Source organism: Morus notabilis, unplaced genomic scaffold (assembly GCF_000414095.1).
Source record: "Morus notabilis unplaced genomic scaffold, ASM41409v2 Scaffold1168, whole genome shotgun sequence".
Lineage (NCBI taxonomy): Eukaryota > Viridiplantae > Streptophyta > Magnoliopsida > Rosales > Moraceae > Morus > Morus notabilis.
In genome coordinates, this window is record NW_010368053.1 from 59406 (window position 1) to 81944 (window position 22539).

At 37.3% G+C, this 22539-nt stretch overlaps 3 protein-coding genes across 10 annotated transcripts; all 3 read right to left on the bottom strand.

Moving 5' to 3' along the window:
* Positions 1-133: 133 nt before the first annotated feature.
* Positions 134-6753, bottom strand: LOC21390114 (cysteine-rich receptor-like protein kinase 29). Of its 7 annotated transcripts, XM_024176219.1 has the most exons (10): positions 6391-6531; positions 6253-6309; positions 5956-6086; positions 3823-4639; positions 3515-3634; positions 2684-2823; positions 2367-2574; positions 1996-2224; positions 1684-1840; positions 134-549 (listed from the first exon to the last, which is right to left on the bottom strand). In XM_024176219.1, exons 1-10 carry the CDS (start codon positions 6464-6466, stop codon positions 355-357), a joined length of 2130 nt encoding a protein of 709 aa, XP_024031987.1. In that variant the 5' UTR covers positions 6467-6531; the 3' UTR covers positions 134-354. The 7 variants fall into 7 exon arrangements, with proteins under 7 accessions (XP_024031987.1, XP_024031988.1, XP_024031989.1 ...); XM_024176220.1 differs by lacking the exon at positions 6253-6309 and having other exon boundaries at positions 5956-6054; positions 6391-6753; XM_024176221.1 differs by lacking the exon at positions 6253-6309.
* Positions 6754-9743: 2990 nt separating this feature from the next.
* LOC21390115 (cysteine-rich receptor-like protein kinase 41) lies at positions 9744-11535 on the bottom strand. The gene is made up of 5 exons (XM_024176205.1): positions 11443-11535; positions 11177-11331; positions 10768-10977; positions 10515-10677; positions 9744-10103 (listed from the first exon to the last, which is right to left on the bottom strand). Exons 1-5 carry the CDS (start codon positions 11533-11535, stop codon positions 9744-9746), a joined length of 981 nt encoding a protein of 326 aa, XP_024031973.1.
* A 7673-nt stretch (positions 11536-19208) lies between these two features.
* LOC112094684 (cysteine-rich receptor-like protein kinase 5) lies at positions 19209-20546 on the bottom strand. Of its 2 annotated transcripts, none has more exons than XM_024176217.1 (2): positions 19590-20546; positions 19209-19401 (listed from the first exon to the last, which is right to left on the bottom strand). In XM_024176217.1, exons 1-2 carry the CDS (start codon positions 19798-19800, stop codon positions 19217-19219), a joined length of 396 nt encoding a protein of 131 aa, XP_024031985.1. In that variant the 5' UTR covers positions 19801-20546; the 3' UTR covers positions 19209-19216. The 2 variants fall into 2 exon arrangements, 1 of the variants encoding a protein (XP_024031985.1); XR_002903647.1 differs by having other exon boundaries at positions 19392-19470.
* Between the last annotated feature and the right edge of the window lie 1993 nt (positions 20547-22539).

The following is a 22539-nucleotide window of genomic DNA, read 5'->3' on the forward strand; positions in this document are numbered from 1 at the left end:
ATATATATATATATATAAAATGAATTATGTCCGTTTATTTTATCAATTCGAGTTTATAATTTAAGTTTTATTATAGTAAAAAATTTTCAGAAATAATTACATCTAACTTTTTTACTACAGTAAAAAGCTCTCACATAAAATTACATCTTAACTCGAACTAAAAACTCAAATTAACGAACTAAACGGGTCCTTAATTGACAGAATAACGTATCTATTTATAACATGTCAATTGAAAGTGGTAGTCTGCATCACTCTACATTAATTCTCAAAGGACTCCTACTCATGAGTCACCCCTGCATTACAATCAGCTGAGGATGAATCGTCTAATGCACAATTATCCCCTAAAAAATGTTTTTAAGGAAAGTGGAAGAGATCGCAATTAAGCATGTGAACAACTGAACTCATAGTTGGTCTGTCAGCGGCACTTTCTTGGATGCACAACATTCCAATGTCGACGCACCTCAATATCTCATCTAATTTTGATGGCCCATCTTTCATTTGGGGATCTACAAGGTTTGAAAGTGTTCCTTCTCTCCAATTCCTGCGTGCCTAAAATGATATTGAACAAGCATTGTAATTACAATGAAGTTTGAATTTTCTAAGGAAGCGGGCTTCTATCCCAAAAAATTAATTCTTTTAAGTGGGGTGACAGATATAATATAACTTAATGTTTATTATTATAATTAAATAATGTGAAACTCAGATTTATTTTACTCTTTATATTGCATATTCTAGCATATCGATCTACCCCTTTTGCTCGCGGGATTGAATTATGTAGCTTTCAACTTTTGGGTTTGAACCAAAAGGTTTAAATTTATATGGGAATTTTCTGTTATTTGAACTGGTGTTTGGTAGTTTAAGGTCTAAACAGGAAAAAAAGTTTGAACTAGTGTTAGGTGACATCCTTAGAACTTAGTGAGAATGTTAAGCGGAGAACTTTGAGATATTTCTGTGCAAAATGAGTTAGAACTAGTGGCGGAGCTAGGAACTTTTTTAAGTGGAGGCAGGAGTGAAACTAAAATAATAGTACAAAGATTATTCGATTTCACTATTTTTATATTTTTTTAATACAAATGAATAAATCTTCTAATTAAATTTAATTCACTTTTTAAGGTCTGTAATGCTGTTGATTATTGATTTATTTAGCAATTTAGGTTTGAAATACTAAGAAGTTAAACTTTGGGATGTAATTGAAACGATTTTAAGCATTTCATATAAATGTCATAAATGAAAAAAATCCAGGGAGGTGATATAAGGGGAAAAAATGTAAAAAGAAAAGGCTGGGGCAATATTAAAGCTGGTCACCTCAAACCAGTGGGGAGGGGTGGCCGCTCTCACTCTACCTAAGGTGGCTTTGCTATCGGTTAGAACCCATCAAAATTTTGAGAAAAACCTTAAAATTTATGCTCAAATAGAATGGGAGCCCTAGTCCAAGTTCAAATTATTATGGAACCAAACAAGTGTCAAACTGTTTTTTGAGTTCAAATCCACCAAACCCCTCCAACTAAACGGCCCACAAATCTCCTAAAAAGTTCAGTCAAAGTTGGCCAATTCTAGTGTTTATTTTACAATACAAGGGACAAAGACAAGATATCAAAGATGCAATTTCTTCCGCTAAGTTATCTTGCAGTACTCTAGAGGGAGAAAAAGGGACGTAAACAAAGATTATAAATTCGCACTTACATAGCTAACCAAAGGGTGTTCGTAATCCTCTCCACGATGCTCCGAAAATCCACATGTTCTTCCACTTGCTATTTCTAGAATTAACTGTCCAAAACTAAATACATCCACCTCCGTCGAAATTGGCCCATTCCTTAAGTACTTTGCAGCTATATATCCCCTGTATTGTGATATAGAAACAACTTTATTTAGCATGAAGGTAAAAAAAAAAAGAGGAGTAACCATGAAAAGTAATCTTGCAAGTTGCATCGCATGATATAGTAACTAGTATGATAATATAAGATGCATTCTGATTTAATATTTTAGTGTACTTACACGGTGTTCAAAAGTTTTCTTGTATCTTCACTTTCATAGACTCCAATCAATTTCGCCACTCCAAAATCTGAGATCTTAGGATTCATGTCTTCGTCTAACCAAATGTTACTCGCATTGAGATCATAATGGATGATTCTTAAACGAGAATCCTCGTGAAGGTAAAGGAGCCCTTGAGCAATGCCTCTTATAATTTTGTATCTCGTCTCCCAAGCCAAATGTTCATGCTCGGCTTGTGGATCCACATATTCACATAAGTAGATGATTTTGTTAAAATTTAGAAGCATATGATGCTACTGTTGCGTGTCAAAGTTTATATAATAAATAGATTCTAGAATTCTATACATGAGGAAGAAGGGTTTCAAAGAAAATACCAGATAGTAAGTCATCAAGACTCATTTTGGGGAACTCATAGACAAGAAGCCTTTCGTTTTCTTTCAAGCAGAAACCGAGGAGCCTTACGACATTGCGGTGTTGAAGCCTCGAAAGCAATAGTACCTCATTCTTGAAGTAATCTATATGCAAACCATTCTTGTAAAACCTTTTCACAGCAATTTGTTGCCCAGTAGACCGGAGTTTACCCTGAAAAAAAAGTTTTTAACACCAAAATGAATAGCGCTAGCCGTTTTGGTATTTTACTAGTTGAGGGGCCCCATTTGGAGCCGAAACAAAGAGCTTGTGTTCACCTTACCCTGTAAACAGGACCGTGCACGCTCTGTCCAATCTTATTTCTCTCGGAAAAGTTACCCGTTGCAACACGTACGGTTCTAAAGTCAAATCGCAAGCAGTCGGCAGTCCCAAATTCAACTTCTTCTTCTTTATCATCATCATCTGAGGAGGAGGCTTGACCAGCACTAATTAATAAGAATAAATAATATACATATATATGGACTTATTTTCAATAGATACATTTCTAATGGTTACGTTTCTAATAAAGACATATGTGTCATGCTAAAAATTCAATCTCATTAATTATCATTTTTTTTAACAACTGTTTAATTTAGTAACTCTCTTAATAAAATATAAATATTGATCGATGAGTAAATACTAAAGTAATTATTAGAACCGCACCATCACCAGATTCTATATTTAGTGGTAATCACGTATGGAAACATATCCATTAAAAACTCATCCATATATATTACATCTTTAGAATTTGTAATAGTTCATATATTTAGGTTGTTGTAGCATAAAACGAGTAAAGAATGTGATAAAAAAATTCTCTACTTAATGCATACACGCATGACAGCAAGCAATAGTCCAATACGTATATCTTGTTTGCAGGGTGAGTTCAATTTATGTGGTTAACATAATCAAGTTAGGGTCTCATGCAAAATAATAATAATAATTAATTAATTAATTAATTAATTAATTAAATAAAATAAAAGAAGAAAAAGAAAAAGAAGAAGAAGCAACCAACCTTAGCTAGACAGGAATTCTAAAATCTAAACTCAGGCCTAAATTTCTGAGTAGTAATATAGATCGTAGAATTTGGATGAAGCATCGAAAACGTATAACTTACCTTCAACCTTCTTATATGACTTCTTCACTCTCGAGTACACGCCTAAGGAAATAATGAGCACCGCTGTAGCAGCAGTAGCTACAACTATGATGCTATTTCCAGACGTGTTACTCTTCTTTCCTGTAAAAAACGTGAAATTTCCTTTTGATCAAATTTTTTATGCAGGGATCAGGGGCCGAATATGTCAATCTAAACAAATACCAAGAAAGGAGATTTAGTGCTAATTGAAGTTCTTAAAGAAAAAATCTGAAAATTAGAAACAACACTCACATGCTACATCAATCTATATTAAAAAACTGAGATAATACCTATTGTAGCTCCGGCTTCAGTCAATGGTGGAGGCGGCGGCTGTGTTGCTGGTGGTGCATCATACGCATGTCCATAAAATCGGTAAACCTCGTATCTAAAGTTACAACTCGGTGTTACAACTCTTCCCCCTACCTTCCCGTAATACCGCGGAATGTCTTGAAAAGCTTTATCCAAGCAGTTGTTGCAGCCCAGCTGTGACAAATCTGGCCTACACTGCGCAAGAGCATATATGATTTGAAACTCCGGAGCGCTTGTATTTCCTGTTGCATATTTGCGAAGAGGGCCTCCAGCTGCAGCTCGATTTTTCAGTTCGTCGAGTAAAATTCTGAGATCTCGGAAAAAACCATTCAAGTAAATGGACGACACGCTCTCCGTGCTCCATGAATGGAATATTGGACTCGTTTCCATGACGCCAAGAGATGGGAGGTTTGAGCAGCGCAACATGCATTCGTCAAACCCCCCAATGGCCTCCTTCTTGTTGGGGCAAACCAGTGTAAGAATTTGAGCAGATTTAACGAGGCAATTACGACAACCATTGGGCTCGATATCTCCTCTGCAGAGGCCGGTGGCGTAAACTTTATCAGAGTTTCGGCCATAAGAGGAATTATAGAAACCATTGCCATTTCCTCTTGAGGGGAGTATGGAAAGGACGCGGTTGAGGTTCCCTTGATAGGTGCTGTTGGTGGTGTAATTGCCTTTGTGATTTTGACATTGTTCATATTGGAAGGTTGGCTGAGCAGAGGATTGGATCACTGGAGCGTATACAGAACAGAGGACCGAAAGCTGTCTTGAAGAAATTGCTGCAATTGCGAACCTCTGTAGATAAATTAAAAATACTAGACATTCATAAAACAGTTTACCAATCGTATATCACTGATAAACCGATAATTTATGGATTGAAATTGATTAATTACTAACTAATATTAATTAATCAGTCATAAGTCATCATTCCGTGATTAACCCGACAAGTTAATAGATAGTTTTACTGATTTTATAAAACTTAAACCATTTATTAGAAAAATCGAGATTCTCTAATAAACCCACGTATTAGTAGGTCAAATTTTCTTAATCGTTAAATTAAATCTGTATATTTTTAAAATTTACGTATTTTTATGCAAATTTAATAAACAAAAAACCTATTCTACCGGTATATTAACTTACCGTAGAAAGTCCTCTAAAAAAATCTTAAAAGCAATTATTTACGAAACCGAAGCGAGATTATGCAGACACACCACATGAGGGCCAAAATGCCACTTATCATCTAATATATGTTAGAATATTTTTATGTGAACTTTCATAATCATAATAATTCATTATGTAATTAATTAAAATATTTTATAAATAATGTATTAATGTCAATTAATATATTTATGTATGTTAAATATCAGTCTATAATGAGATGGATACTTATTTTATTAATTCACTTAAAGCATTTAAACTCTCTCTATCTCATAATATTTAGTTAGCACATTGGACTAAATACATTCTCTAAATGAACACTGATTAAAAACCCTTAGGGGCGTTTGGTATGCGGGAATCAGTAGGAATCATATTCCCAGGAAAGTGATGGAGGGTAATATGATTCCTAGGAATAATTCATTATTGTGTTTGGTTCCATACAAGAATCTTTTTCAAATTCTCAAGAATATTACATTACTGTGTTTGGTTGTTCTCATGGAAGAAGATCCATAATAATAATAATAATAATAATAATAAATATAATAATAATAATAAGATTCTCATAATTTTGAGATTCCTGAAAATTTGAATAACACCATGTTGGGTGGTATTCAAATTAATAATAATAATAATAATAATAAGATTCCTATGATTTTAAGATTCTTGAGAATTTGAATAACACCATGTTAGGTGGTATTCAAATTACCTTAAAATTAGGAAAAGTGAATCCCATTGTAATCAATTTCTAAGAATCTAAAAATTATAATTCTTGTACCAAACATGATAATATTACAGATTCTCATTCTCATCCTTAAAATTACTACATACTAAACACCCCCTTAAACTTATTTGGTTTATATAAGCACCACCCCTTCTTTAGGGAAGGGGGGTTTGAGCTTGTGGGGCATTTTGGGGTGTGTGTGGCCGGGGAGAGAGAGAGATATAGGGAGGACCTCAATGGCTCCTCTTGCCATTTTCTTCCTTTTGCAAGTTTTCCATGGATTTTGGCCGGCCATCGACGTTTTTCGATGACCATGAATGACGTGCTTCCGCTGCCCACCGAAATATGATGTATGCTTAAATCCTAAATAAAAATTTTGTGACATTTTCAGATTTTAGACTAAATTAGTTATTATGATTTTATTTAGATCATGTTTAGGTCATTTTAAATCTAACAATTTATACATGTTGCATCAACGCATAAAATCCAAAAAAAAAAATAAAAAGAAGAAGAAAGAATAGAGATATACTGTAATAGTAAGCAGATATTGTTACGGAAACAAGTAGATCCATATATGCTTGCAGATCTATAAAAAACAAAACAAAAAAAAAAAGATAATCAAAATTATCCTGTTAAAAAGAAAGTCAGTAAAGAGAAAAGAGATCACGTGCTGAGAGTTGGCCGCGGTGAGCGGCTGTGAGGAGATCCGGCGGTGAGGTTGGGTTGCGGCAACAGAAGTGCATAACAAAATTTTCAGACTTTTTTTTTTTTTTTGCTCTGGATAATTTTCAGACTTAGTACTACACATTTATAAAAAAGAAAAAAAAAATCTCTCTTTTAAGTGAAAAATGATCTTAATATTGGGCAGAAAGAACTGCGAAGATTCGAGTAGCTTCGGGCTTTCCGTGTTTGGAGCGCGTTGAGTAGAGTTGACCAAACATGTGCAACGACGACTGTCGTTTATGTTGTGCCACTGCACTGCTAATTAATTGAGCCTTTCACCATTTTTTAATGCTGGGTTCGTTTTTGTTCCTTCACCCCCTGATTCTGAATTAGAACGAAACGATCAAACGGTGAAACAAAGGCCGCAGATTTAAATAAGAACTATGTTGAATAAAAGAAGGGCATCTGTTTTTTCGATTTCCAATAGAAGGGAAAATTGAAGAATGGAAAATTAATAAGATTGAAGTTGAAGTTGACCAATAAAAGTGAAAATTAATAGGAAAACGACAGAAACTTGAACTGTGTTTAGTCTGGTAAAGTTAGGAAAAGGGAAAACACCTTAAAATATGTCTTTATTGATTGGTCCAAATATCAAGTTGTCTTTCTTTTTCTCTAAAATATTAGGCTCCGTTCATTTCGCTGATTCGAATTTAGAATTTGAGTTTTTTTTACAGTAAAAAGCTCTCACAAACAATCACATTTAATTTTTTTACTACAGTAAAAAGTTCTCACATAAAGTCACATCTTAACTCAAATTCTAAACTTGAATAAGCAAAATGAACGGGGTCTAAAGAATCCATGTTTGTTTTCTGAAAACAACATTAAAGTGTGTAATTTAGGCCAGTACCACTTATGAAGTCTACCTTTTTTTTATTTTTTATTTTCCTGATTATGAAGTCTACTTATTTAATCAACGCATCTTTTATATGTAAAATTAAACTCAAAATTTTCCACAAAAATGGTATACTAAAGACTAGGTGGATGGCCGATTTTGACCACCTCCTTTTAATTAATGCCAAACTTTTTCCTTTTTTTTTGTCATTTAGTTTCTTTCTGTTGGATTTTACAATTGTTGTCACATATACTGTTGGTTTATTACTGATTTACTAATTGTTAAATCTTACGTTAAGTCTGATGTTTCTATGATATTAGAACACTGTTTAGAACACGATTTAATTAATTAAAATTTGGATTAATTACATTTAGTTGTTCGAGTAAAAAGTAAAAGAACACACAATATGATATCACAATTCGGTATGCACACCTACATATGTGGAGCCACGTTCAGACAGTAAATAGTTAACTATGTTCCATAAATTACAGACACCGGATGGACTTATTAACTCAAGAACTCCCTCCTAGACAATGACGCTGTTGTGACGAATCTCCACGGTGATTGTTTAGCGTGAACCACACATCTTTTATTCACCTGACGAACTCTCTTAGACCGGTAGAGCTTCCTCTCGAAAGCAACAAATCCCTCTCCTGAAGGACGATCTCAATAACTCACAAGGTTCACAAAAATTCACAAACATCTCTCTGAGTATTTTCTCAGTAATAAGCTCTCAAATTCACAGACTTTTCCTCTGGAGATGTTATATTAAATCTATGTACACCCTGAGCAACCTTGAGGCCTTTTCTTTTATAGAGCTTCTAAAACTCCCCTTATTTCACATTAATCACATACGCTCCATAACAAATATCTTAATCCACCAAGATAGCTTATTCAAATTCTTTCCACGATCTTCTCCAAGTAATCTGCATACTATCTTATATACACAAACAAATTTGCTTCATTATCTCCTTGATTTTCTCAATATAACTTCCACCAAGTGTTGCATGTAAGGCAAGTAGATAATGGCAAAGGAGATTGAAAACATCTACTTACTTCCAACCGATTATTGCAGCACAACATTTATCTTCATATAAATTTCAAACTTTAAATCTCCAGCTCATCTTCCATATAAATTCAAACCCATATCTCCTTCTAGAATTCTATCTTCTATGTCCACGTAAATAGCTTAATCACCATGAAACCATATTTTGAATTTTGAAACCAATGTCATATCTTCTCACGGCCATTTTGCAGCAACTTCAAATTTCAACCTGCTCCAGCATGATCACAAGCACTAAATTTGCAACTCTAACTTGTTTTTGAATTTTTACACGTTATCAAATAAATTGCCAACTAATAAAAATACCTAATACTAATGACTCATTTAAAATAGACTAATAAATTATTGATTGATATTGGTGTATCAGTGATATATCACCAAATCAATCCATGATACAGTGATACACCTTCAGGTTAATTAGTGATAAACAATAAATCAATCAATTATTAATTTACCACATCTGAAAACAATCATTTTCTTAATTTAACATCACTTCAGCCACTATAAAATGGCTTAAAAATTATCAGTAACTTCAAGTTCTCGATATAAGAAAATTTGAATATAAAAGTAATATTATTCCTCAAAATTCACCAATTAAATCCGTGAGCTAGATATTTTTGGAACGTACATGCCCAACATTAAAAAGATATGAAATGACTAATATGTCGAACTGCAATACTTGTATTATTCTTGGACTAATAATTATCAAGAAGTTTTTTCAGTAGAGCCTGTAATTATATATTTTTCAGCCATCAAATATATATTAAAAATTGTATGTTTTACATATTTATTTAATCTAATATAATTTTAATTAAATTTAATAGTCAAAAACTAATACTATCTGTAGAGAGGCTCCTTAATTATCACACTAAAATATTAATCCATATATATCTTGAGCTTCCCTTGGGAAGGTCTATTTGTACCCAGTCCCTTCTTGGGACCCCGTGCGTGCATCACCTAACTCACCTCCTTTTCCCCAGAGGTGGTAGGAGCGCAATTTTGACACTACTGGTAGATTGGAAGTTATTCCTATTCATTTTCTTGAAATTATTTTAGTTACTAAATAGACCTGATGGACATTATATGGAACAAACATTCAAGTATTCAACTTTGTAACTACCCTCCTAAAAGAAAGACTTGTATGGTTCGACAAACTTGTCTACATTTATGAAAGAGAGAGAAAATTCACTAATAAATTTAAAATTACACACTTTATAAACTTTCTCACATTTTTTCTCTCCCCAAAACTCCTCACTGCCATTTGTCTATCTCCTCACTCACTTTTCTTCACCTTTTTTTCTCCCCTCAAATCCAGGTACCGTTTCTCTCGTCTTCTCTTAAACTAAAAACTCAAGACAAAGGGGAGGGGGAAAATGAGTATTAAGTATGTCACAAATGTAAGTTACGGACCATACTCGTTAGAATGTGGTTCACTCGTGGACCCTTCAAGAAACTGGCACTTGAAATGATCATCAGATTGATCAATAACTTCTGAATTCAAAATATCAGATGATGATGATGACCCGTTTAGTTCATTTCTAGTGCTTTCTTGGAAATATCCTGGCCGCGAGGGAACAGGCAGAGAGAAACAGTTGCAATTAAGCATAAGAACAACTGAATTCATGGTTGGTCTGGAAAATTTGTTCTCTTGGATGCACAACAATCCAATTTGTATGCACCTCACTATCTCAGATTCGTTACCATCTATTATTTGTGGATCTACAAGATTTAAGGCTGTCCCTTCCATCCAATTCCTCCATACCTACAATGAATTTCAATATGTGGAGATATATAATTCATTCTTGGATGAATTATCTCATTAGTGCGCCTAAATTTTGAGGTCATTCTAAATTTTCCTCCTGAGCTTTAAAAACTCAATTTACCTTCAAAATTTTGAATTACTCCCGGTAAACCCCTTTCATTAGAATTAGATAAGAAAAGAGAGGTTAAAATATGGCCATGTGTTTATTTTTTCAATTGTTTTTAATGGAAATTCTAATAGAAAGAGCACGTGATCCAACTGCTTTTTTTTCGTCTTTTTGAAAGGAGTTTAGCAAGATTAATTCAAAATTCGTAAAGAAAATAAGAGGTTTTTAAAATCTAATAGGTAAATTAGGAAAATGTAAATGAGAGGTATTACTAAACTACGAAAATGAATATTCATCGTACTTACTGTGCTTATGAGGGCAGGTTCGAGAGTCTTGTCATGATATAGAGGCGTATATTTTTGTCCGGTCACTATTTCTAGAAGCAATACTCCAAAACTGAACACATCAATCTTCACTGAATTAATCAGCCCGCCAAGCTGGAAGAACTCCGGAGCTAGATATCCCTTTCTGCAAATAGATTGATCGGCTTCTTTAAACCTCTCAAAAAAAAAAGAAAAAGATTGATATGCTTACAGAGATGGTTTTTCATGTACTTACAAACTGGTCCACATTTGCGGAAAATTTGATGCTTCTTCAGTTTGATCAGCTCCAAACAACTTTGCTCTTCCAAAACCTAAAATCTTGGGGTTCAATTCTTCATCTAACAAAATTTTTCTGGCTCTGATATCACGGTGGATAATTGTCAAACCAGAATCCTCATGAAGGTAAAGAAGTCCGCGAGTAATGCCTCTTATAATATTAGATCTTCTGTCCCAATCCAAATATATGTGTTTCACCTTAAGTCGATCTATGTGCTCATAAAAATTTTTGTTAGTACTTGTAATAATTAACAACACACGAAAAAGTTTATGTAGTATAACGAACACCATCAACAAAAGCGAAAATGCAAAAAGTACCAAATAGTAGGAGATCAAGACTCGTAGGAATGAACTCGTGGACAAGAAACCTTTCACTTCCTTGCAAGCAGAAACCAAGGAGCTTAACAAGATTGCGGTGTTGAAGCTTGGTAGCTAATTTCACCTCGTTTTTGAAATAATCTCGATACGAATCATGCTGGTAGAACCTTTTCACAGAAATCTTCTGTCCATCATGAAGTCTACCCTGGAAATTCATTACAACAAACAAAAATGCACCTTCATATTAATTTCAGAGTTTGAAACAGAAACAATTATGCTAATTTTAAGTTGTAGCTTAGTAAACTAAGATCCTTACCCTGTAAACAAGACCAACCATACTTCGTCCGATCTTATTTTCCTCGGAGAAGTTATTTGTTGCAAGTCTGATGGTGCTGAAATCAAACCGCATGCATTTCGCGCATTCAATTTCTTCTGCAGCTTCAGACGAGGGGCGATCTTGACAATATTATCAATGAACCAGAGTTAAAATTTCCGTGGCAGGCCTTTAAAATGTTAATGTATCAAAGATTGTTGATTTCATCAGTAAGTTTAAACTCAGAATTTGTAATAGTTCATATATTTAGGTTGTTGTAGCATAAAACGAGTAAAAAACGTGATAAAAAAATTCTCTACTTAATGCATACACGCATGACAGCAAGCAATAGTCCAATACGTATATCTTGTTTGCAGGTTGAGTTCAATTTATGTGGATAACATAATCAAGTTAGGGTCTCATGCAAAATAATAATATTAATAAATAAATAAATAAATAAAATAAAAGAAGAAAATGAAGAAGAAGCAATAAACCTTAGCTATGACAGGAAAAATCTATCATCCAAAATCAGGCCTAAATTTCTTAGTAATATAGATAGTAGAATTTGGAAGAAGCATCGAAAATGTATAATGTTGACAGTGAAAAGTTGTCAACAGATTAATAATGGATTGTGAATGGTTTGTGGGTGGATTAAATAATAAAAACGTGACTAATACTAATAAAAGGAAGATCAACGCCCAAATTTTTATAATGGTTCATTCCAAAATATAAAGCTACGTCCACCGTAAAGGAGATGAAATTGTTATTATCAGTTCAAGTGTACATTCAGATTTTACAAAATGATCTCTCCTTTATATAACGGGCTGTCCCTGTCCCTTTCTAGGCATGCTCTCAATTTCAATTTATCCCCCCTCGAGAAGTCCAACAGTTACGTCAGTCACATCCATCATATCCGTTCTCTTTTCTCACAATTCGAATGGGCACGCCTGAGCCGTTGGATCGTATCCTTTCAGTTTTCCGCACTCACCTGAGCCGTTAGATCGTGGCTTTTCGCATCCATCGTCGGATTGGCATTGATTTCATCCAACGGTTGAGGGTCGAGGGTTCCCTCACTTTATAAGCGAGGGTACTCGACCCCTTTTCTTCCACCGCACTTGAAAAACTGTTGAGACTCTACCCCAAGATTTTCCCAGTCTTCAGAGACCTTCCTAGCCTCAATTTCTCCTCCATTCGCGGAGTTCTCTCACTACTCTCTCTTCTTCAAGCTTCAAGGAATCTACCTTTTCGATTTCTTGGTAAGTGCTTCCAGCTTATTTCTGATATTTGGCTTTTTGGTTTTTCTTTTCCCATATGTAGTGGTTTTGCTCGCGATTCATGCTTGAAAATGGTTAGGAATGGGGAAATAGGACTTAGGAAACTCATTTTCTGCATCATTTGGACATTTTTAGGCTAGTTTTCTGGGTTTCTGGCTGACATGGTGAGTTTCGGGGTTTTTGAGTTTTGGGTTTTTGGCTAGGAAGTCTGGGTTTAAGCTTGAATGCTCGACGCCTGTGTTGTGCATTTAGGTCCATATTGAATGCTTTGCCATATAGGCTAAATACTTATTTAGGCTATTTCCTAGGCTACTATTCTTAGAGTCGAGCGCTTTGATGAGGTGTCGTCGCCCTGCATGAGCTGTCGTCGCTCTGCATAAGTCTGGGTTTCGGTTTGACTTTAGATTTTTAAGACTATTTAGGTACCGAACTTTCTTTTCCTTCTCCCCTCTCAACTTATAGGATTCTGACTTCGGATTTGTCCTTACAATCATGGCACCAAAAGACTTAGCCGTCGAGGGTGTCGACGTCTGCTCCTCTTGTGAGGCCGGACCCTTCTCAAGCCGCTGAACCTCTCTCTCTCCACCAGTGATGACCCTGTGTTGAGGGAGATCGACGAATATTTCCCCGACCCCCGTGATGACGAAGATAGCGTCGACCGCATAGTCGAGGGTGGAGAAGAGGTGGAGGAGGATGAGGCTTCCACATTAGGTGCTTCCTTTGGCACCTTGCAGGGGGGTGTCATGTCCGGTTTGGGGGGGCGCTGGTCAGGCGTTCCCCTGGCAACGACGGTGGCAGATTCAGAGATGCCATCCTTCACGGCTAACGACACAGCGCTGAAGACTAGGGAGAGGGACATTGTTCGAGCCTACAAGGAAAGGCACAGTGACAGACGATGGTTCGAATACCTCTTCCCAAACCCCCATCTCAGGGCGAGCCTTCCACCCCCTGGTTATTTGGCCGTGTACACTAGGGCCTTCACCGTGGGCATGACTCTCCCACTCCACCCTTTTGTAAAGGATCTTTGCGAACTCTACGATATCTCCCCCACACAGCTGGCACCCAACTTCTGGTACTGCTTCACCGGTATGTGGGTTCTATGGGACTAGAAGTTTGACATGGAGTTGCCGCTGGATGAGTTCCTTTTTATATATAAGCTTTGCTAGGTCGCCAAGTGCGATGGTTGGTATTTTTTGGGTAGTCACGGGCGCTTCAAGTATGGTTTAGGAAAATTTATAAAGGGGTTGTCATTGTCGTCACATGCCTAGAAGCTAATGTTTTTTATGGTGAAGAACATGTTCGACGTTCACCCCGCGGATAAGCCCTTTAAACGCCGAGGGGTGCAAACCTCATTTGGGACGTTAAGTGTTCCTCTTAGTCAACCTTCCTCTAGCCAAATCCTTCTCCCCTTCTCTCTCCCTTGAAGCAATTTGTTTTCTTTCCTGACCCCACATTTTCTATGCAGGACCCCAAGAACATCCTAAACTTTTTAGGAACAGAAGGGTGAGGATTGATGAGTCTTTCAATCTCCCAGAGAGTGAGCGCCACGTTCTTGCTTTCTTAATGCAGGAGAACATTAAAAGGTCTGGCCTCATGCTTTCACTTCCCGACGCCAGTGACCTCCAAGCTATGAAGGATTTTTTTAACCTTACCACTGGAGGTTTGGCTTCTTTTCCATGTTTTTGCCTTGACCTTATAGGTTTTTTTTTTTTTTTTATATATCTATCTCATTAATCCCTTTGTTTCTTCTTTACTTGCTTTTGTGGAGATGAAGACCCTCAAATTCTGCATTCCTGGTGAGAAGGGGCGATCGAGAAAGGAGAAGTCCCGGGAAAGGTCCGGCGTCCCAGCCTCTCCTATGCCGACGAACACACCTGTAGCAGTGGGGCCTGCCCCCAGCCTGGAGGCGCTGAGGCCTAAGAGGATTCGGCAAGAAGGGGCACTAGCAGCAGAGACGGCGGCGGTGCCCTTCGTTGACAATTTGGACACCCCGGAGGGTCCTCCGCCCGGGGTACGATACATTCTCCCAGGGGTGGGTGAAGATTCTGGACCCTAAATTTATAGTTATCGACGTCTCCCACGCACAGATTGAGGTGGCGTTAGGCCTTCAGCCTCGATTCTCTGTCGTGTTTCAAGCTTTCTGTGAGTTGTTCTTTGACAAGCACTGGGTGGCCGCCGCCCAATCCATGCTTATCGACCGCTCCTGCAAACAAATCTCCCAACAGATCCATGTAAGTTTCGATTTCTACGCTTGTCCTATTTGGATTCTCTTAACCCTCATTCCCCCTATTTTCAAACGCAAATCTTATTCAATATTTACAGTCTCTTGTCCTCTCTTTTATCAATCTCGTTAAGCTCATCAAGGTCGAGGCCATAAGCAGCGAGATTCATCGCATCAAGGATAACCAAAAGGCTCTCCTGGAAGTGGAGAAGCTCCAAGTGAAGGCCCAAACCTCGGAGATGGACGAGGCCTTAAATCAGCTGGTTAGCTTCAAGAAGGAGTTGGAGGAGGCCAAGGTCGAGGTGAGCGAGGCTAGAAGGGAGGTGGAGGAGGCTCGCAAACAAACCGCTGAGGCCAACGAAAAATGTCTCTCCGAGGGCAGGTAGGAAGGATACGAAATAGCCAAGAAGGAAGGAGCGAGCGAATACCTGGCCTCGGAGGAGTTTACCCAGCAGCATGTGGGAATTGCCGCTAAGGTTGTCGAGGACTACAAGTCCTCTGACGAGTTGTACGACATGCAAGTCGGCGATATGGCGTCTGTTGGAGAGCAACTTGTTGTGAGGATCCACAGGCACATTTTTGGCCTCAATCTGGAATTCATGTACGACCCTCTTACCGACGATGAGGTCTCTTCTAGGAGCGATGAGGGCGGCGATGGCAATAGAGGCGCCGAAGGGACAGAGGGTGGGGAGGACATTAGAGGCGACAATGTTTGAGGGCGCCGTGGGCTTAGTTTTCTTCCCCTTTTTTATTGTAATAATACAGATAATGGGTTGTCGGCCCGACTATGTACAAATTTTCTATCTTTTAATGAAGCGTCTTTTTCCTCTTCTTTCAACTGAGTAATTTTATCTCTGTGCCTGTTTTTTTTATTCTTTTGTTATCCTTTCCTCTTTGGAGGATTTTTTGGCTTTTAATGGCCGTTGAGGCTTCTAACTTAGTAGACCTTTGGTTTCTCTTAAGTGTTATTGCCTCCCCTCCTTAGAGGAGTCAACCGTATAAGTTCTTTGGACTTGTTACTGACTGAGCGCTTCATACTTCGTAGATTGAAGTCTACCAATTATTTGCCTGTCCTCCTTGGAGTACTCGGTAGCATTTGCCTCTTTTTCTTGGAAGAGTCGATGGTGCACCCTCATCTCTTTTTTTTTTTTTTTTTTTTTTTATTTTTGAATTTTTTTTTAAATGGGAGATTTTCTCTTTCATACGTTCTCAGCAGCGCCCTCTCTCCCCTCCTCTCTTTTTTTTTTTTTTTTTTTTTTGAATTGTGAATTTATCTATAGATGGTAGATACCTTACCCTCCTATGTCTGGCTAAAACCTTAGTTTTTAGGCAGATATGTCATATTCGGGAGACCTTTTTAAGGTCTCGTTGAATATAAGTAGGAAGTTCAACGTAACATGGATAAGTCTCTCTTCTTTTATTTACCCTGTGAGAGACTAAGATAGTACAACCGAACACAATTGAAGTAACCAAGTGAATGTCAAATAACAAATCATTGATAATACAATTTTAGCTGTTCAACGTTCCACGGATGTTGAATTCTCCTTCTGGCAAGGCTTTCCAAAACGTAGGTCCCAGGTCGTCGTATCATCGCCTTTATTCGGTAAGGCCCTTCCTATGTTGGGCCTAGGGGACCAATGTTCTTGGGTTTTGTACTTTGAGCTACCCTCCTTAATATCAAGTCCTTTGGGTGAACCTCTCTGCTTTATCTTTTTGTTGTAGTATCGTGCGGCCCTTTGTTGGTATGCAACTAAGCGAAGCTGAGCCTTCTCTCTTCTAATAAGTCGAGCTCCTCGTTCATTGCCTTGCAGTTCGTACTTTCATATCATAAGCCACTACTCTATGTGTCGGCGTCTCAATCTCTACTGGAAGAATTGCTGCGACGCCATATGTCATGGAGAATGGGGTCTCTCCAGTGGTGGTTCGGCTCGTCGTTCTGTAGGTCTATAGGACCTTTGGGAGTTCTTCAGCCCACTTTCCCTTTAAATCATCAATTTGTTAACAGTTTCTACTTGTTTGTTTGACTGTGAATGAATTGGGGCTGAGAAATCCTTGTGGATGCCCAGATCATCACAAAACCTCCGTGTAGCAGCGTTGTTAAACTGCTTACCATTATCGGAGATGATCGAATGCGGGACTCTAAACCTGCACATAATGTTGTTCCAGATGATGCTTATGCAGGAGGCCTCTATAGCCGTGGTGAGAGCTTTCGCTTCGGCCCACTTAGTGTAGTAGTCCATAGCGACGATGGCAAATTTGAAACCTCCTAGTGCGACATGTAAAGGTCCGATCAGGTCGATCTCTCATTTGGCAAAAGGCTATGGGCTGAGAATGGAAATTAAGTTCTCCGAGGGTGCTCTAGGAATTGTGGCATAGCGTTGGTACTTATCGCAACACTGAGCGTACTAATATGCATCTTTTTTAAGTGTAGGCTAGTAGTATACTTGCCTTAAAACCTTGAAAGCTAAAGATTGCCCCTTAGTATGATTACCACACTCCTTGAATTTCCCGAAGGACTTCTCTAGCTTCGTCGTTGTCTAAACAATGCTATAGCGGCGTCGAATAGCATCGTTGGTATAGGAGACTGTCGTACAACAAGTACCTCACGACTCTATACTTAATCCTTCTACCTTCATCCTTGTTGTTGGGCAACTCTGTGTTTTTTAGATACTTGATGATTAAGGTCATCTAGTTTTCTCTATCTTGTGTTGACAGAACCTCTTCCACCTTTTCTTTAATTGAGGGTCGTTCCAATTCCTCTATGGAGATGACCCCTAATAATTCAGGGTTTTTGGAGGACGCTAATTTTGCCAAAGCGTCGGTGTTAGAGTTCTCAGCGCGTGGGACCTGCTGTATCTCATAACTTCTGTACTTCGAAAGTTCCTCATTCACTTTCCTTATGTAATGCCCAATCTTTTCTCCACACACTTGGTACTCCTCCTTGAGTTGGTTCACCACCAGTTGGGAATCGTTATAGACTACGATGTCCTTAGCTTTCAAGTGGTTTGCTAGCCGCATGCCTGCGATTAGTGCTTTATACTCTGCTTCATTGTTGAAAGCTTTGAATTTGAGGAGTACAGTCGCAGTGATCTTTTGGCCTTTTAGGCTTATTAGCATAATGTCTGTTCTTGACCCAATTTCATTTGTGGACCTATCCATATATAGTTTCCATTTAACCTGTGTATTACACTCCTTATTCTCCGCTGCTGCAGGCTTATGGGAGAATTCTGCCATGAAGTCAGCTAATGTTTGCCCCTTAATCGTAGCCCTCGGCGCGTATTCAATATCAAATTGGCTAAGCTCCACTGACCACTTCAGTAGTCAACCATATGTCTCGGGCTTCTGCAATACTTGCCTTAGTGGGTGGTTCGTTAGAGCACTTACAGTGTGTGCCTAGAAGTAGTGTCGAAGTTTTCTTGAGGCCACTATCAAGATAAGGGCTAGCTTTTCCATCTCAGGGTATTTGGTCTCGGCATCCAAGAGACTCTTACTCATATAGTAGACAAGTAATTAGGTTCTTCCTTCTTCCCTGATCAACACTGAGCTTACTACATGCATCGAGATAGAAAGTTAAAGGCTCAATACTTCTCATGGGATTGGCTTCGACAAAATGGGGGATTTGCCCAGATGCTCTTTTAACTTCTAAAATCCTTTCGCATTGCGGTGTCCATTCCAACCGCTTATTGCCTTTAAGTGCGTCAAAGAAAGGTACAAATTTGTCCGTTGCCTTTGATATGAACCTGTTAAGGGCCGCGACACAACCCGTCAACTTCTGCACTTTTTTTGGCTTCTTGGGCAATTCCATGTCTTGCAAGGGCCTTTATTTTCACCACACGTTCCATAATAGTTTTGGATGAGTATAATAATACTGATCGATGAGTAAATACTAGAGTAACTATTAAAACTGCACCACCATCATATTTCTATATTTACTGATTTAAAAAACGTAATTATTAAAAACTCATATATATATATATATATTACATCCTCAGAATTTGTAATAGTTCATATATTTAGGTTGTCGTAGCATAAAACGAGTAAAGAACGTTATAAAAAAATTCTCTACTTAATGCATACACGCATGACAGCAAGCAATAGTCCAATAAGTATATTTTGTTTGCAAGGTGAGTTCAATTTATGTGGCTAGCATGATCAAGTTCGGGACTCATGCAAAATAATAACAATAATAAATAAATAAATAATAAAATAAAGTAAAAGAAGAAAAAGAAGAAGAAGCAACCAACCTTAGCTATTTCAGGAATTCTAACATCTAAACTCAGGCCTAAATTTCTGAGTAGTAATATAGATCGTAGAATTTGGATGAAGCATCGAAAACGTATAACTTACCTTCAACCTTCTTATATGACTTCTTCACTCTCGAGTACACGCCTAAGGAAATAATGAGCACCGCTGTAGCAGCAGTAGCTACAACTATGATGCTATTTCCAGACGTGTTACTCTTCTTTCCTGTAAAAAACGTGAAATTTCCTTTTGATCAAATTTTTTATGCAGGGATCAGGGGCCGAATATGTCAATCTAAACAAATACCAAGAAAGGAGATTTAGTGCTAATTGAAGTTCTTAAAGAAAAAATCTGAAAATTAGAAACAACACTCACATGCTACATCAATCTATATTAAAAAACTGAGATAATACCTATTGTAGCTCCGGCTTCAGTCAATGGTGGAGGCGGCGGCTGTGTTGCTGGTGGTGCATCATACGCATGTCCATAAAAGAGGTAAACCTCGTACCTAAAGTTACAGCTTGGAGTAACTACTCTTCCCCCTATGCTCACATAGTACCGTGGAATATCTCCAAAAGCTTCATCCAAGCAATTCTTACAGTCCAATGGGGACAAATCCGGCATGCATTGCACAAGCGCGTATATGGTTTGAAACCCTACAACGCTTATCTTTCCCGTTGCGTATTTATGAAGAGAGCCTCTGGTTGAAGCTCGAGTTTTTAGGTCATCTAATAAGATAATAAGTTGTCTAGAAAAGCTATTCACATGTTTGGATTCCACTTCTAGGCTGTTCCACAAGTAGAACCTCGGGTGAGTTTCCACGAGGCCATAGGAAGAGTGGGTTGAGAAGCGCAACACACACTCGTCGAACCCTCCGATTCCGATTGCCTCCCCATCCTTGTTACGGCAAACCTGAGAAAGAAGATGTGCCGAGCGATTAAGGCAGCTACGGCAATCCTCTCAATGTCTCCTCTGCAAAGTCCGGTCTCATAAACTTTGTCGACGCTAATTTGGTCGTAAGAGATGTTATAAAATCCAAGAATAATGCCATTGCCGTTCCTAGAGGGGATTATATTGGACAGGAAGCGTAACGTACTATTGGTGGTGTAGTTTCCTAATATATCATCTTGACAATGTTCGTGTAGGAAGCTTGGCTGAGCAGACGCCGGATTACTGAGGAGTACGTATATAAAGCAGAGGATGAAAAGCATTATTCCTGAAGAAACCGTTGCAAAATGCCAATATATATGATCAGTATATCTGTAAATGTTATTTACTAATCCATTCTAAAAGCTTAAGTTATTAGAATGTAAGTCAACAATAGTTTTATACTTTAATATTCTCCCTCACATGTGGATTGGATAATAGACAATCGTATGAATAAATTAATTAAAAAGTTCAACACGTGAATATTTAAAAATGAGCTCAAAATATATTAAAGACTCAACACATAATAACAATTTAAATGAGAATAAAGAGTGTAATTACGGAGGTTTAAATTTAAGGCTTCTCACTTTGATACCATGTGAGTTTATTAATTCATCCAAAAAACTTAAACTATTAAGAGGTGAGCCAATAATAGTTTTATATTTTAACAGTATCGAAGACGTTGCTTGGTATAAAAGAGAGGAGGAGAGACATTTTTATCTTTTAATTTCGTAACTAAAGCTCTGTTTGGTTGGAGAGACAGAGAGTAATAAAGATTGAAAGAGTTTGACGGATGGAAAATATGAAAAATGGAGATTATAGATCTATAATAATTTTTTATGTTGGTTGGAGGGAGTTAGAGTTCAGAGAATAAATAGATAATTATTTATCTAATTGTTGTATTACCCCTTTTTCTATTTTATTACTAACGTTTTTTGAAACATAAAATAGTATTTTTCCGAAAAACAAAGTATTTCTAAAACAAAACAACGAAGAAGTGTCATAATGGAGAACCAACTTGTAAGCGCGCACCTTGCTTAATTAATGTCCGTTCCTTTGTAGTTTCTGTGGGACGGCATATTATGTGGTAATGCAAAGCAGGAGAAGCGTACAAGCTCATGAACTAAAAAATGAAAACGCAAAGAAATTAATGATTCTTAGAAAGAACAAACACGAAAATAATTGGTACCAAAGAAAAGAAAAAGAACGAAAGAAAAATAGATCTTACAGACGAGTATAAGTAGAGGCGTTTGCTGCGCCTGAGGTTGGCAGCTTCTGGCTGCTGCGAGCGCCGCGGCAGAGGAATCAGCAGAGAGACGCTATTGGCGAGGCGATCGAGTCGGTCACTGGGAAGAAATGACTGAATGCAAGTTTAAAAATTGGTTGAGCCACAATGATTTCTTTTGCTCAAAATTTTCTTCGATGGCATTAGCACCACCGGTTTAGTCTATTAGTCAATTGACTATAGAGCAAACGCGCGAACAATTGCCAAACTAGACACTTTCCTGGAGATTTCAATAAAGTTATAAAGGACTCTTCGCCGAGGAAAGCGACCGAAGAGATGATTTTTGTGTCGTTTCTTTTTATGTGGTATACTACTGTTGTCGTTTTTGAAGTGATATCGGTTTTATGTGGTTCTGGGTTAATTTTGATATTGCTTATTTATTTATTTTTTAATCTTCTTACGTTTTCAAGTTTCATTTGAGTTCGCATTTTTTAGATACCAGTTGTTTTTGAGGTTACGCCGTTTTCAGATTCTTATCGTTTTACCAAATTTTCCAGGTAATGCCGTTTATTGAGGAAGCTATACATTAAATTGTTTTTGGAATTCGACGTCTTATTATTAGTCATGTCATGTATCAAGGTTTCTATCTCTTTTACAAGAAACTGTTATTCTTGCTTCAAATATTCGTTTGGTCTGGATCATGAGTTGAAGGACGTGTTTCGGTATTGGGGGAAATTTTGCGCTAACAATATCCTTTCTACACTCATACGTAGTCTTCCAAAAAAGAAAAAACGAAACAAAACAAAAAATTATGGTTGATAATGCTGTCGATTTTTTCATTGTTGTTCTATAAATGGAGGTCTTGTCGTTCATCTTTTTAGGAAATTTTGTTGCTTTTTGTGTTGTCGTCGTTTTTCTGGTTATATCCGGCAATGCCCTATAGGCCTTTACCTAGCTTCTCAGGAATTCTATTTCTAAGTATGAGAAATGCAGGTTACTCTTTTTATAATTTTTTTTTATCTCTTTTTACATTTATTATTTGACACGTAAATTTTATATGTCAAATAATAAATACATAAACTGTAAAACTAATAATAAAAAAATGACACTAACATTTTTCTTCTAAATATTTTGTTTTTTTTTTTGTTTTTTTTCCAAACTGTAGTGTTCTATAATTGTCCTCGTAGTGGGGCAGTGTGATTACATTCCAC

Bases quoted from the DNA above. Each gene is read 5' to 3' on its own strand.
- LOC21390114 (XM_024176219.1), bottom strand. From the start codon at position 6,466: ATGCACTTCTGTTGCCGCAACCCAACCTCACCGCCGGATCTCCTCACA. The intron at 6,087-6,252 runs GTATATCTCTAT...ATTTTTATTTAG, and splicing joins AATATCTGCTTACTATTACA to GATTTAAGCATACATCATAT. The intron at 2,225-2,366 runs GTATTTTCTTTG...TGGATCCACAAG, and splicing joins TCTTGATGACTTACTATCTG to CCGAGCATGAACATTTGGCT.
- LOC21390115 (XM_024176205.1), bottom strand. From the start codon at position 11,535: ATGCGGTTTGATTTCAGCACCATCAGACTTGCAACAAATAACTTCTCC. The intron at 10,978-11,176 runs GTTTCTTGTCCA...GGATTGGGACAG, and splicing joins TGCTTGCAAGGAAGTGAAAG to AAGATCTAATATTATAAGAG. The intron at 10,678-10,767 runs GTAAGTACATGA...ATCTATTTGCAG, and splicing joins CCGCAAATGTGGACCAGTTT to AAAGGGATATCTAGCTCCGG.
- LOC112094684 (XM_024176217.1), bottom strand. From the start codon at position 19,800: ATGCCGGATTTGTCCCCATTGGACTGTAAGAATTGCTTGGATGAAGCT. The intron at 19,402-19,589 runs GTATTATCTCAG...CGTTTTTTACAG, and splicing joins TGAAGCCGGAGCTACAATAG to GAAAGAAGAGTAACACGTCT.